General features: G+C 35.0%; 1 protein-coding gene across 1 annotated transcript in view; it reads right to left on the bottom strand.

The window, feature by feature from the left end:
- Positions 1–1,950: 1,950 nt before the first annotated feature.
- The window catches only part of LOC150109072 (ras-related and estrogen-regulated growth inhibitor-like protein A), a 105,800-nt gene continuing 95,444 nt past the window's right edge, over positions 1,951–12,306 (bottom strand). The window contains exon 4 of the mRNA XM_090405348.1: positions 1,951–3,604. Within this exon, the coding sequence (XP_090261474.1) occupies positions 3,161–3,604 (444 nt within the window). The 3' untranslated portion in view covers positions 1,951–3,160. The remainder of the gene's footprint in view (positions 3,605–12,306) is intronic.

Here is a 12,306-nt window from a genome sequence, read left to right as displayed (position 1 = left end):
CCTTGTTAACTACACTCTTATACAATTTCGTAAAAGGGCAACCACTTTTTCTCGTCCTTTCAGCCATCTACTGAAAAAAGGTCTTTGATATCAATCCTATAAAACTCCTTTAATAACTTAAATGTTTCTATAATAGCCCCTTGTTAGTCGCTTATCAACTAGTTATTTTAAGCCAAGCTACTAATCTATTCATATAATGAGCATTCATTCCATAGAGTTGCACCAGTGTTGATCATTTACCTCTGAATCCCCATCCTCCACTTATTAATTCTTATGGAATCCAGGACATTTGATCTACTTGCAGTAGTGCAGATGTTTCCTTATTAAAAATAATAACTTCTTTATCCCTGCTTCACACCTACATAATATGCCTTGTTTTGGCTACCTTCTCAATATGTCCTCACTTGAAATCCTTATCGAGAGTACCCGACAAATCCTTACCCGCATCAATTTTTCTCACTTCAGTTCTATCAAGATCGTACGCAGTTTGTGTTTTCTTCATCCCAAAGTGACATTACACTTAACCACGTTAATCTGACAGCTATTTACGTTTATCTACAATCCATTTAAAATTTTTAATTGGTTTAAATGCCAATCCATTTAAATCATCTAACAGGATCTCTACATCACATTCACTGACTATTGTTCTTATCAGAATAGCATCATCAGCAAACAACTGAATATTTCTACTTAAATCATTTCCCATATCATTTGCGTATAAATTAAACAGCAGAGGACCAAGTTCGGAACTCTGCAATACATCACTGGTCACCTGCACTCTCCCAACCTCAACTCCCTGATATACCACATACACTATTTTATATCTGTCCACCAACCACCTCTTATCCAAATCACCAGCTTCAGATCCTTCTCCATTTATTCCCATTTATGCATGAGTTCTATATGGAATCCTGTCGAATGCCTTTATAGAGTTCAGCAGTATCACCGAGTAGTTATTTCCATTATACAAAACCATTGTTACTATTAAAAAAGTATGTAAATTACTAAGGTAAGATCTGTCGTTCACAAAACCAAGCTACCCCCCAAAGTAGTATCTCTTTCCAATCCACTCATTCCCGAATTCTATCGTTTATCAAATTCTCACATACCTTAACCAACAGTCCTGAGTTAGTGATTAGCCTATAATTTGCAACTTCTATCTCTGAGCTTCCTTTATGCAGTGGAACGTTTTTGCTCTTTTCAATCCCTTGACAACTTTCCACAACTGAGGTTAAAGTTAAACATCTTTGTCAGAGGAAGTGCCAGTGACGTTGGACATTCTCGTAATACATGAGCTGATATGCCATCTTATCCCTTGGCTGTGTTGGCATTTAGTTTCTGCAATATCGAAAACATTTCCAATTTATCTTCTATCATTGAATTTCACATCTGACACTGGAATATTTCTGCCTGGTGGTACATTCAATTTTTTTAAAAAATTATGGAATAATCAAAAATTCTTATGGAATGTCCTTATAGTCTACAACAATAATTCTAATTTCTCTATTATTATTCCTTTTATTTCTCTTTTAAATTAATATTTGTTATTCAGATGCAGTATAATTGTATGATAGACTGTTATTGATTTAGTTCATAAATAAAAATATTAATTCAATTATTTTATTATTTTAAGACTTTATTACATTATTGTATTGATACTGTACAGGGTAGCAAACATTTTATGTAACATAATTATAGAAGCTATTTACAATAATATACATTCACAATTATTTACAGTAATAAAGTCAATTTCTTTCGTATTTTTATGTACATAGAAAAATTATGGAGGGACACTTGAGTCTTTATTTAACTTCTTAATTGAATATCCTTCAGCATACTTTATTTTTTGATTATTTGATTATTTTATTTTATTTTATTTTTTATCTCACCTTCTCTATTCTTTCAAAGATTCCTAAACAACATACTAGATGGCGCCAACGTGCACATTTTCCGGATAAGTCTTGGTGGTTTTTTTAATTCGTCATTGATCTTATATACCAGATGGCGCCAATGTGTGCAAATTTTCCTGCTAAGCATCGTCTTCTTTCTATTTCGTCATTTACCATACATTAATTTTATGAATGATAATAAAATATAGCGATACTCAGTTATGATTTTGATTCGGTCAAATATCCAAGAAGAAATTCAAGTTCTATTTGAATAAGTGCTATTCGGATTAAATGACATTAAGCTTCGTCAGTACAATCTCTTAGAAATCTCCATTTTCACGAGGAATTTAAAGCTGAAGCATTTCAGGGATAATCACAACATTCGGGTAAAGCTGTTATTCCACCACTGTTGAAAGGTTGTTATTCGAGCATTATCCGATTTTTTCAAGTGGACACTTTTGCTTGTGAATCTAGCAAAATACCATACATTTTACATTGAATAAAGTCATTCGGTTGATATATGCCAACTGTACATCGCAAAACACCTGAAATGTATATCTTTTTTGTTATTATCACTTTTCTTTTTCTTTTAAATTTGTCATTCAGAGTTTTGGCTTGAAGCACTTTCTGCAATTTTCATCATCGGTTTGATCCATCTTGTGTTTGTCAACAATACGTAAGGGATCAGGATGAGCACATAGGCAACATTATCACGATCTTGAAACCAACACGCTATTATAATATGGCACTTTTAATGATGTAGCAAAATAATTGAACGTACGTTTTAGCTCTCCACCAGGAAGACACAGCGGAATGCTTATCCTGTACCAGAGAGAGCGAATTACACATTTTATCCATTCTATCTTCAGCTGTATACATAATAAGAAAGATTTGTCATGAGCATTATTACTTTTAAGGACATAGCGAAACCGTTATCAAATAATGCTATGTAGAATTTTTTTTTTTTAAAATATCTACTGTTCTCTACGCATCTGAACCTGAACACGATGATAAGAGAAAGCATATAATTTAGAATTCCACCTCCTATTAGACATGTAAGTCCTGATCATTGAACGACTACCCTTTTTCCTTAAGCAAAGTCCTAAATGGATGTTTCAGATTAGGCTGATCGTTAATCCTTTGCCAAATATGTGAAATGACGAGTGCTTACGTTGGATGATTTATTCACATGTTAAGGTCACCGAGAAGGCTTGGATTATCATATTTACAAACCGATCATTTCTATTTCTTATTACTTCATATACAAACATTTATATTGACAAAGAAGGACGTTTTTTCCTGCCACACTTATCATGTTTGCCAAACACCATTCCTATCATCCTAGATACGGTCATTGCTGCTCCTGTTTTTCGTCTTAAAGGTAATGTTCGGAGAGCTTGGAGTGCTCGTGCTTCCCGAATTATACTCTGAAAAGCAAGACTAACACCGACGTAATTTTCTGCTGCCGAAACTTCGTAAAATTGACACAAAAACTGCAATGACATCTCGTGACCATCATCGACTCCTACCTGTCTAGCGTGTTCCAGGTCTCGCTTGTTACCAAGCAGGATCACAGGAGCGTAGCGTGGCCCCTTGACAGCGGTCACAGCCTCCAGGTAATGGCGAGCCTCAAGGAAACTGGCACGATCACAAATGCTGTAGACAACAACGTAAGCGTCTGCCCAAGAAATGTGGTCATAGAGACAGCCATTGGTCTGTAGAAAACATAATAAGAAAGAGGTTAGGAAAACAACATTACAAATATATGATATCAGATATAAAGAAGAACGAAAAATAGTTTTAGAAGTGCTCGTTAAAAAAAAAAGTTTTAAGAACACGCACAACTTACATATCATTTTACCTTCTTAATTATGTAAATTTTAAGGATTACCTGTCATTACTGAAATGCTTAATTCTATAGACATCTCTGCATCGTTAATTAGATATATTTATTTCTTGTAATCTTTTTTTTGTTCTTTATTTTCTTAAAATAATCAAGTAGATCAGAGTATTACCCTCTTTTTGAAATCCTGAGTTTGGTAATATGCTATACGATAAATATAGCGATTACAGATTGATAAACATGCCAAAAAATAATTCTTCAAAACTAGAAAATGACATGGCGAATCACTTAACCTATCATGTAGCATAAAATTGCTTTAATACCACGGCTATTATCAAAACAGATAACAAACATTCTAAAGCAAAGGAGATTATTTCAAGTAAGAAAGTCATCCTTATATGATATTTTACTTTTCTTGAGACGTTTATACTCCCACTCTTCTTTATCCTCTCACTTCTTCATGTGATATCCCAATAAACATTTTTTATCTCCAATAAGCAATTTTGTCTTTAAAATATCTAAAGAAAATTTACTTTTATTTCTATAACTACATGTTTCTACCAAAATGTAACATTTTAATATAATTCAAAAATTCAACTCGATAAGTTTTAAATGTAACAATTTAAAAATCTTAACAAATTTTAAGATTTTCGAAGAAATGTTTTCAGAACTTGATTAAGAGAGGCTTACCTCCTCCCCCCCTCCAAAAGAATCACTTAAAGATGATTTTTTGTGCGATTTTTTTAACCTTACTAAACATTACCTTAGATATCATTCAATATAAGGACAGTAACCACTATTTTTCCCTCTTAAGTAAATCTGTTCAAAAATTATTTGAGAGCAATAAACAGACTTTGTGGTTGTGATTATTAGTATTCGATAAGGAATCAATGATTTGGAAACGTCAGTGAATGCAAACTTCATTTGAGTTAGTATATAATGGCTGTTAATTGTGTGTCCTTCAACTAGGCTTCCTGATGAAAAAAAATCCGAGAGACTGGCTAACTCACTTTCACCTGACAAGGCCTCATGAAGGTCTTGTCAATCATTTTAGAACTCGGGGAATCTTTCGAATTGTGATTCTTCTCCCATCCACTCATATCACCTTTCCAGCCCAAGGGTCTTAGACGTTCTGCTGGCCATTTCGCAAAGGAAATGGCGAGCATCAGCAAACGCCTCATCTGCAAAATTCACTGAATAAATTTTTAATATGCTTCAGTTACCGGATGTGATTCGTAATTACCAAATGGTAATACAAATAAATATCTGATTTTTCCTTGCTGTTAATTAACAATTAAAGTGAACCGAAGTGCAATTGACGAAATGGTTTGAAATGTTAATTCCAATCAAACACAACCGAAGTATTAAGGATATCCGAGATACTGGCTAACTCTCGTGCGCGCGCGCGCGCGCGCGCGCGCGCGTGTGTGTGTGTGTGTGTGTGTGTGTGTGTGTGTGTGTGTGTGTGTGTGTAGAGCAGTGGCATCAATTTGAAACAAGAAGAGGTCTGAACTAAACAAAGATAAACATGTCTGTCAAGCAGCGTCTTGTCGCCAGGGGAAATATTCGTTCTGTTTTAATTAAAATGATTCGGCAAGGAAGCCTGTGCAGCCCTGCGTAAGTGGCGTTTGCATCCATAGTGCTGAGGCTGTCAGAAGAAAGCCCGAGCTAAGTTCGGTTTTAGTCGCCGACTAGAGCAACTTTTTCTAAGCATTTCTTAGACCGGTTTCCAAGTTAGTCAACGTCTTAGTCTTGCACGGGCAAGCGGGTTGCTTCTCCCAGAGACTAGGGGTTCCTCTCGTATACGCCTGAAAATCGACAACAATATATTGCGTTAGGGTTAAAACCACGAGATGCGGCAAGTTTCTTCCGTACGCTCTTCACCGGATGTGAATTCACTGCTCCGCCTCTCTATAAAGCAGGTATTAGATCTTGAAATGCTCTACAGCTTTACAACATTTCATGGATGAAATTGTCATTCAAAAACATCACCCGCAGATATTCAGCTATAAAATCAGTTATTTGGTAGAAACCCAATAGCAAATGCAATGAAAAATATTTAAAATTTCTCTAAAAAGACTAAGAAATATAGAAATTAGTTTTCCTAAAAACTTAATAGCATTTCGCCTGCATTCAACCCAGCAGCAAGTTTTGCATGAGATTGTCCTGCTTACCAGAAAAGTCTTGAAAAAGTTCCATGTTTGGTTACAGAGCAGAGTTTCTGGATTATTTAACTCTTGATCCATGATATTGATACGCTTTAATCTAATTCTTAGTCCTGAATATTTAATTAATTATTAATTAATTAAATACTCAGGACAGTGAAATCTGATATAGCAAGCAGCCGAGCTGACAATAAATGTTATCGCTTCAGTCCTAATTAATTAATAATTAAGAATTAATTTTTACGTGATATCACAAAGTGCAATTTTGTTTGTCTCAATGTTGTGCTTATTAATTCTGTGCTTATTTTGTAGTTGTGCTGTGACAGTTGTGCTTATTAATTCTGTAAGCACGAAAAGAAAAAAAAAATTAAAAAAAAAAAATTAAAAAAAAAAAAAACGGCAGTAAGCCACTTAGAGCGATGATTCATATCCAGGTTATGCTGTTCATGCATGAAACAATATTCTCTCGCCTAACTAGAGAGCAATGTGAAATCTGATATCGCAAGCAGCCAAGCTGGAAACATCGACAGCAATTGTTATATCCCCACGAACCTTTTATATTGATGTTTAAACGAGCCACCGACGCATGACTGTGCACAGCGGTCAACATCTGTCGTTGAGTCGTTTGCCGCGCAAGTAGAGATGCCAAACCTGTAATGTCAGATCACAGTTTCTACGACGCTCGTTACTATAAACACAATGGAATCACGTGACAGTGAGAAGTAATGGATTTCAAAGTCGCTGTGAAACTTTTGTTGAAGTATCAACAATAAAACGAACTGTCAGATGCAACACACACACACACACACACACACACACACACACACACACACACACACACACACACACACACACACACACACACACACACACACACAAAGAAATAACAGGATTAGGAAGATACACCCTCGGAATGCTGTTCCACTGACATTCTCCAAAACCAAAGGCGTGCTTTCGAGTCCATAGGTCAGACAAGAGTACTATTTCCACATTAATGACTCTTTCAAATTATTATGTGGGAGCGAAAATTACATCCAAGGAGCTAAAGGCACTAATGTACTTGTATTTACATTTGCCGGCTGTGTGTTGAGCGTTGAGCAGTTCATTTATTTTCCGTTAGAAAAAAAAAAAAAATGGAATTTTTATGATCGCTGTTTAGTGTTACGACTAAATACTCTCGTTTTATTATGTCTGTCAGTAGCATGTGGTCTACGGCTGGTTTGTCTGTTTAGCTAGGATTTTGACTCTAGCGTCTGTCCACCTGCAGTGTTCGTGGCGCCTGAAATAGGTCTAATAAGCAATACAGTGGAGATGGATAGAAAATACTAATTTTTTTTTGTTGTTGTTTTAGCACAATTTTGGTATTATTTAAACCTTAGACTACCTATGGCACTAAATGCAATAGGCTTCTAATCTTTTCGTGGATGGGATTATTACTTTAAAAACAAGGAAATAAAAAAAAAATATTTGACAAAAATTCTCCTAAAGCTAAAAAGCTCTTAAAGGCGCTTCGCGAATAGATCGTCGGGCGAGATTCGAATCTGGATTTTTTAGATATGCTATGGAGGAGATGAGCTAAAAAAAAGAAAGAAACGGCGTGGACTTACAACATCTAGAAACCGTAGCTAACTACTAACTCTATATTGCGAGTATTGGCTGTTTAATATATATCTACAGAAGAGTCTCATTTATCTTATTTAAGAATATTATTCGGATCCGAGATGTCAAATGCACACCCAATGTACTTTTGGCTTCATACGTTCAACAATATCGCACGTCTGGTTAACCGAGTGGTTAGCGTGTTCACTCTAATCCCAACAGGCCATGAGTTTCAATTACATTGTAGACATCAATGTGTTTAGATGGTAGGTGATTTACCTTGTTTAGTGGAGGCCTGAAGTGGCTTGAAAAAGTTGCACGTTTGGTATCAATTCTTTTCCTATTTTAATCTAATCTAACCCAGCCACGTTATTACTTATTTTGGATGGTTTAGAACTTTTCACTGAAAGAATGGACAGTTCAATAGCACCCAGTTGAAGGACGCAGAAATCAGAGACAACCAAGGAAAGGATAGAATGAGACCGAACAGACCACTGGGTTTAAATCTCCGAAAGGATAATGATGATAAAAAAATAATAAAAATTAAAAAAATTAAAAAATAAAAAACCCCTAGACTTAGTGGCTCCACCCATCGTATCATTAAAAATATGAAAGTGATCAAAATTGACTAAAATTCTAAACTCAGGAATTTTTCAGTGTTTTCTAAAAAATAAAAAAAAATTTAAAAAACTGATTCTGAATGAAAAGTCACCATATTCAATCGTGAAATTAAGTTTTCTTTTCTCCTCCCGTTTTTATTTCATTTTAATTCGATTCTGACAGACATCAAATCAAGCATAATGAAATAAAGTTGAAACATCTTTGCAATAAATTCTCATTTTATTCATTCGAAATGGAAGATGCAATGAAATGAAAGAACAAGTGCAAAGAGAAGAGCACGAAGGAAAAGTGTGTGTGGAGGGAAAAAAAAAAAAAAAAAAAAGAAACAGTTTGATCACGTTCCTGCATGACCGATGACTAATTATCTTGACTACTTAAAGAACAAAACCGTAGAAATGCCAGCAAGACGGGGAACGCGTGTTTTGCTGTGATGCTACAATGGCCTCTAAGCGGTACCAATTAAGTGTGCAATTAACATGGCCTAGGAGGCAGACGACGTATGTGGAATATTTATGGCAGTGTAAACACCCCGATCAATTCACAGTTTGTACCTCTGTCATCAAGTGCCAGTTCTTCACCTTCAGAAAGCGTTTTATTATTATTTTTTTTTTTTAAACCTGACTCTCCTGATCGTAGCAGACAGACTCGATAGCAATAGTGACCTTATCTCCAGTGCTATGGTTTATGACACCCAGCAAGCAATGACCTTTGAAAATAACGATTTACCAGCAGAGGTTTAATCATTACTTCCGAAACTGAGTGTTTGCTTCTCTGACACATATAATTGCTATCCAAATAGATAAATGTAAAAACAGGTATACGTTTTAAAGGTAAAATGTTGATAGCATACAAATGGCACAAATCATTGATATTGACTTATTTTACGATTAATGTATTTTTATTTATGGAATTTCTTGTGCGATTTCTACTCATGAAAGGTTGTAAACTTAGAGTGCATTAGTACATGGGATAGTCCAAGGTTTTATTTTATTTTATTTTTATTTTAAAAAAATTCCATAAAACAAAAGCCGGTCTCATATGAGATAGTAAGGTTTTCCCTCAGGAAAAATCTGATTTTTCATCTCTCAATTTAGGCAAATTAAGCAGAACACACGCAATTAACAGAAATAACCCGATAGCCTTATTTGTTTCGGCCGATTGCAAACAACCACGCCAATACCCAACATTCCCCCACATTTCCACTACTATATGATTCTCCATTTCCTCGCTTTTATGGGATGTGGTTCTTCGCTGAGAAAAAGAGTTTTTGGTATAATTTTTGCAATACAGTGTTACGTTATATTATGAATTATAGGCACGTAAGAGGGGGATATAAATATAAGAAAATAAATGACTGAAATCACTTAAGTTGGAAATAAATATTTTTTAAAAGTGATTATTATAGGGTGTGTGTGTTATTAATGATATTAATTTTAAGAGGAGAGGGCGATCTGAAGCTATTAGAATTCAAGAAAAAAATACCGAAAGTATTAACAATTAGTACGTAATTTGACATACTTACGAGGAGTATTGAGCAAGATAACTTACATAACTTTCCAAAATTGAGAAAGTTTAAGGCAGTCATTATTGTGAGTTTTAGGATGACGAATATGGTCTTCACAGCTTTCTTTATATTCTGATAAAATTGAGCTCTGTAAAACTTTAGTGTTATTCTAATTTTGAACTTTAATCCCGGTCCTTCTTCAGAGGAGAGGAAATTTCTGCGCCAGATTAACCTAAGAATAAATATATTTATTCTTCGGTTAATCTGGTTCAACATCCAACTCAAAAATTCTGATAAGTCATATCTTGTCAGTCACGCCTTATCTTACTAGACACGTGATTCATTTGAATATGAGTAAGGTTTACACAAAAGCTGACTTTCATTAGAAATACAGTATTATATACAGAAAGCTGTAAAGCCCATATTCACCATTCTAACCTGAATAACAATGACTGTCTTAAATTTTCTCATTTTGGGAAGTTGTCTTGCTCAGTACTCCCTCATGCATGTTAAATAATTTACTAATTGGTAATAATTTCGGTGACTTTTTCTTGAATTCTAATAGTTTCAGATCACGCTGTTCTTTTGCAGTTAACATCATTTACACATACCGGCCTCTGAATTAGAAACTTCGCAGAAATCAATGGTTTCTGTACAGACATTAACACTGTCAATACCGATCCGCTTCGATTCTCTGCCACATAGTTCGATGAGATATGGGTCGGGAACAGCCTCCATTAAATGCTTCGGTCAATTACTGCACACAAAAAATTCTGTTTGTCCGTACAAGTCTTCTCAGACGATGGTGATCTAGTTCCTGACAGACTTTGTCTTAGGACCACAGCTACGCCTCTTAGACAAGCAATGTGGATTATTTTTTCACTGATTAAACACCCGCGATATCTCACTTTTTGAGAAACCAGTCGGCTCTGCTGTTTTCAAAATCGTTGCTCTATCTAGACAGGTACCCACAATAAGCTCTTTGAGGTGTCATGCAATTGAAAAAATAATGAAAAAAAGTAATGATAATAGTAAATATTTGCTGCTCTTACAAGTCACGATGCCAAACATTGGCTTTCGTAACCTTAATTTTAGAATAAGGTAGTTAATCTTATACTATAAATGTATATAGACTGGCTAACTCACCTTCAGTTGAAAAGGTCTTGATGGTAAAGATGATTTGTGTCTTAGACGAGATTCAAAACCAGATCTTTGCAACCAATCGTCGCTACCGACTGAGCTGTTTACATTAACGTAGGGCACCCGCACTATGAACAATAAATGTGATTTCCGGTATTATGTGTATATGTCTATATATATACACAGACGAAGATTGGCGATGACCGAGTCATGATGTAGTCTACTTCTAGTCATAACACAAATCAATTCTTTCTTATCTATCCAGTAAGAGCAAAACAACAACAACAACAACAAAAAAACTCTTCAGTATGACAACGCACTCTCGCATGACATGCGTTATCATCCGCTGATATGAAGACAACGACGTACATCAGCTTATACTGAAGCAAAATCTACGTCTGCTTCCCCCCCCTCAGTAAAATTAAATGTGTCAGATAATTCCATCATCTTCCAGTCAGGTGTTAAAGGCCTTAGTGAAACGAAAGACAACTGAGCTTCTAATTGCCAAAGGTTTGATTAATGTTTAGGTTTTATCAATATTTCAACGGACATCTGAATGGATCGATGATCTCTGAAACTCCTGCTATTCTTTTTCCTGTTAATAGTTTTGCAAAGAAAAATCATATACATACGTGCTCAGACCGAGGTATCGAATGAGCAGCCATTAAATCAAATATTTTTTCTTCCTGTCTGTGTGCTAAAGACATAAACACCAAATTAAACGATTGAAAGAAGTTGGATAACTTTTAATCTAGACTTTTAGTCCTACTTTCACAACCAATGTATTTGCATTGATATTCCGTTATCATTTTTTGACAAGACAGCATTAATTAATCGCAACGATATCGCCAATCGTCTTGCAGGGAATATTAAACGCCATTTAATTACCTAACTCATGATAAACCAACGTTTGTGTTTGCTTAGTCCTAACTCATATCGTTTACTAATAATAAGAAAAACGTCGCTATTATAATTTAAACGAGGAAATCAAGGAAGTAACGATATCAAATAAAGATATTATAAGTAAATCAAAAAGAGGAAAAGTTTTGACATACTTTGTAAGATACCGTACTATTGAGAGTCTTATCTGAGTACATTGTTTTCAATGAATAAAATATTGGAAGTAGATAAGCATTACCCAAGACCAAGTAAAGAGACAATGGTATGCTTATTAAAGTGGAAATGTTTTAAATAATGATAGATATTGCTGCTTTAGGCTTTAAGAAGTTTCCAGGATAAAAAAAAATCTCATTAGAGAGATTCCTTTTTTCTTTTTTTTTTTTCTTCATTACCTCATCCCAGTGCTGTCTAACGAACTATTCTTGCTTGGGTTGAGGATAAACCCAAGTAGGAAAGTTATAAAAGCGATAATAATTTGAACTGTTCAAAGCTCGAAGAAAAGAGAGGTAAAATATGACAGGTGAGCTTTATACAAGGTGTTGGGAGAAGAATTCTGTTGGTATCCAGAGTGATTTTTTAAGGAAGGTTGCCAGATACATGCAAAGAAAATACTGCCAAAAGTCAAGCCTAAAAATCAGGTGCTGC

The sequence above is a fragment of the Typopeltis vanoorti genome, chromosome 2 (assembly GCF_054136105.1).
Source record: "Typopeltis vanoorti isolate ZY-2024b chromosome 2, IOZ_Tvanoo_1.0, whole genome shotgun sequence".
In the NCBI taxonomy this organism is placed as follows: domain Eukaryota; kingdom Metazoa; phylum Arthropoda; class Arachnida; order Uropygi; family Thelyphonidae; genus Typopeltis; species Typopeltis vanoorti.
This window is presented reverse-complemented; position numbering and strand designations above follow the sequence as displayed.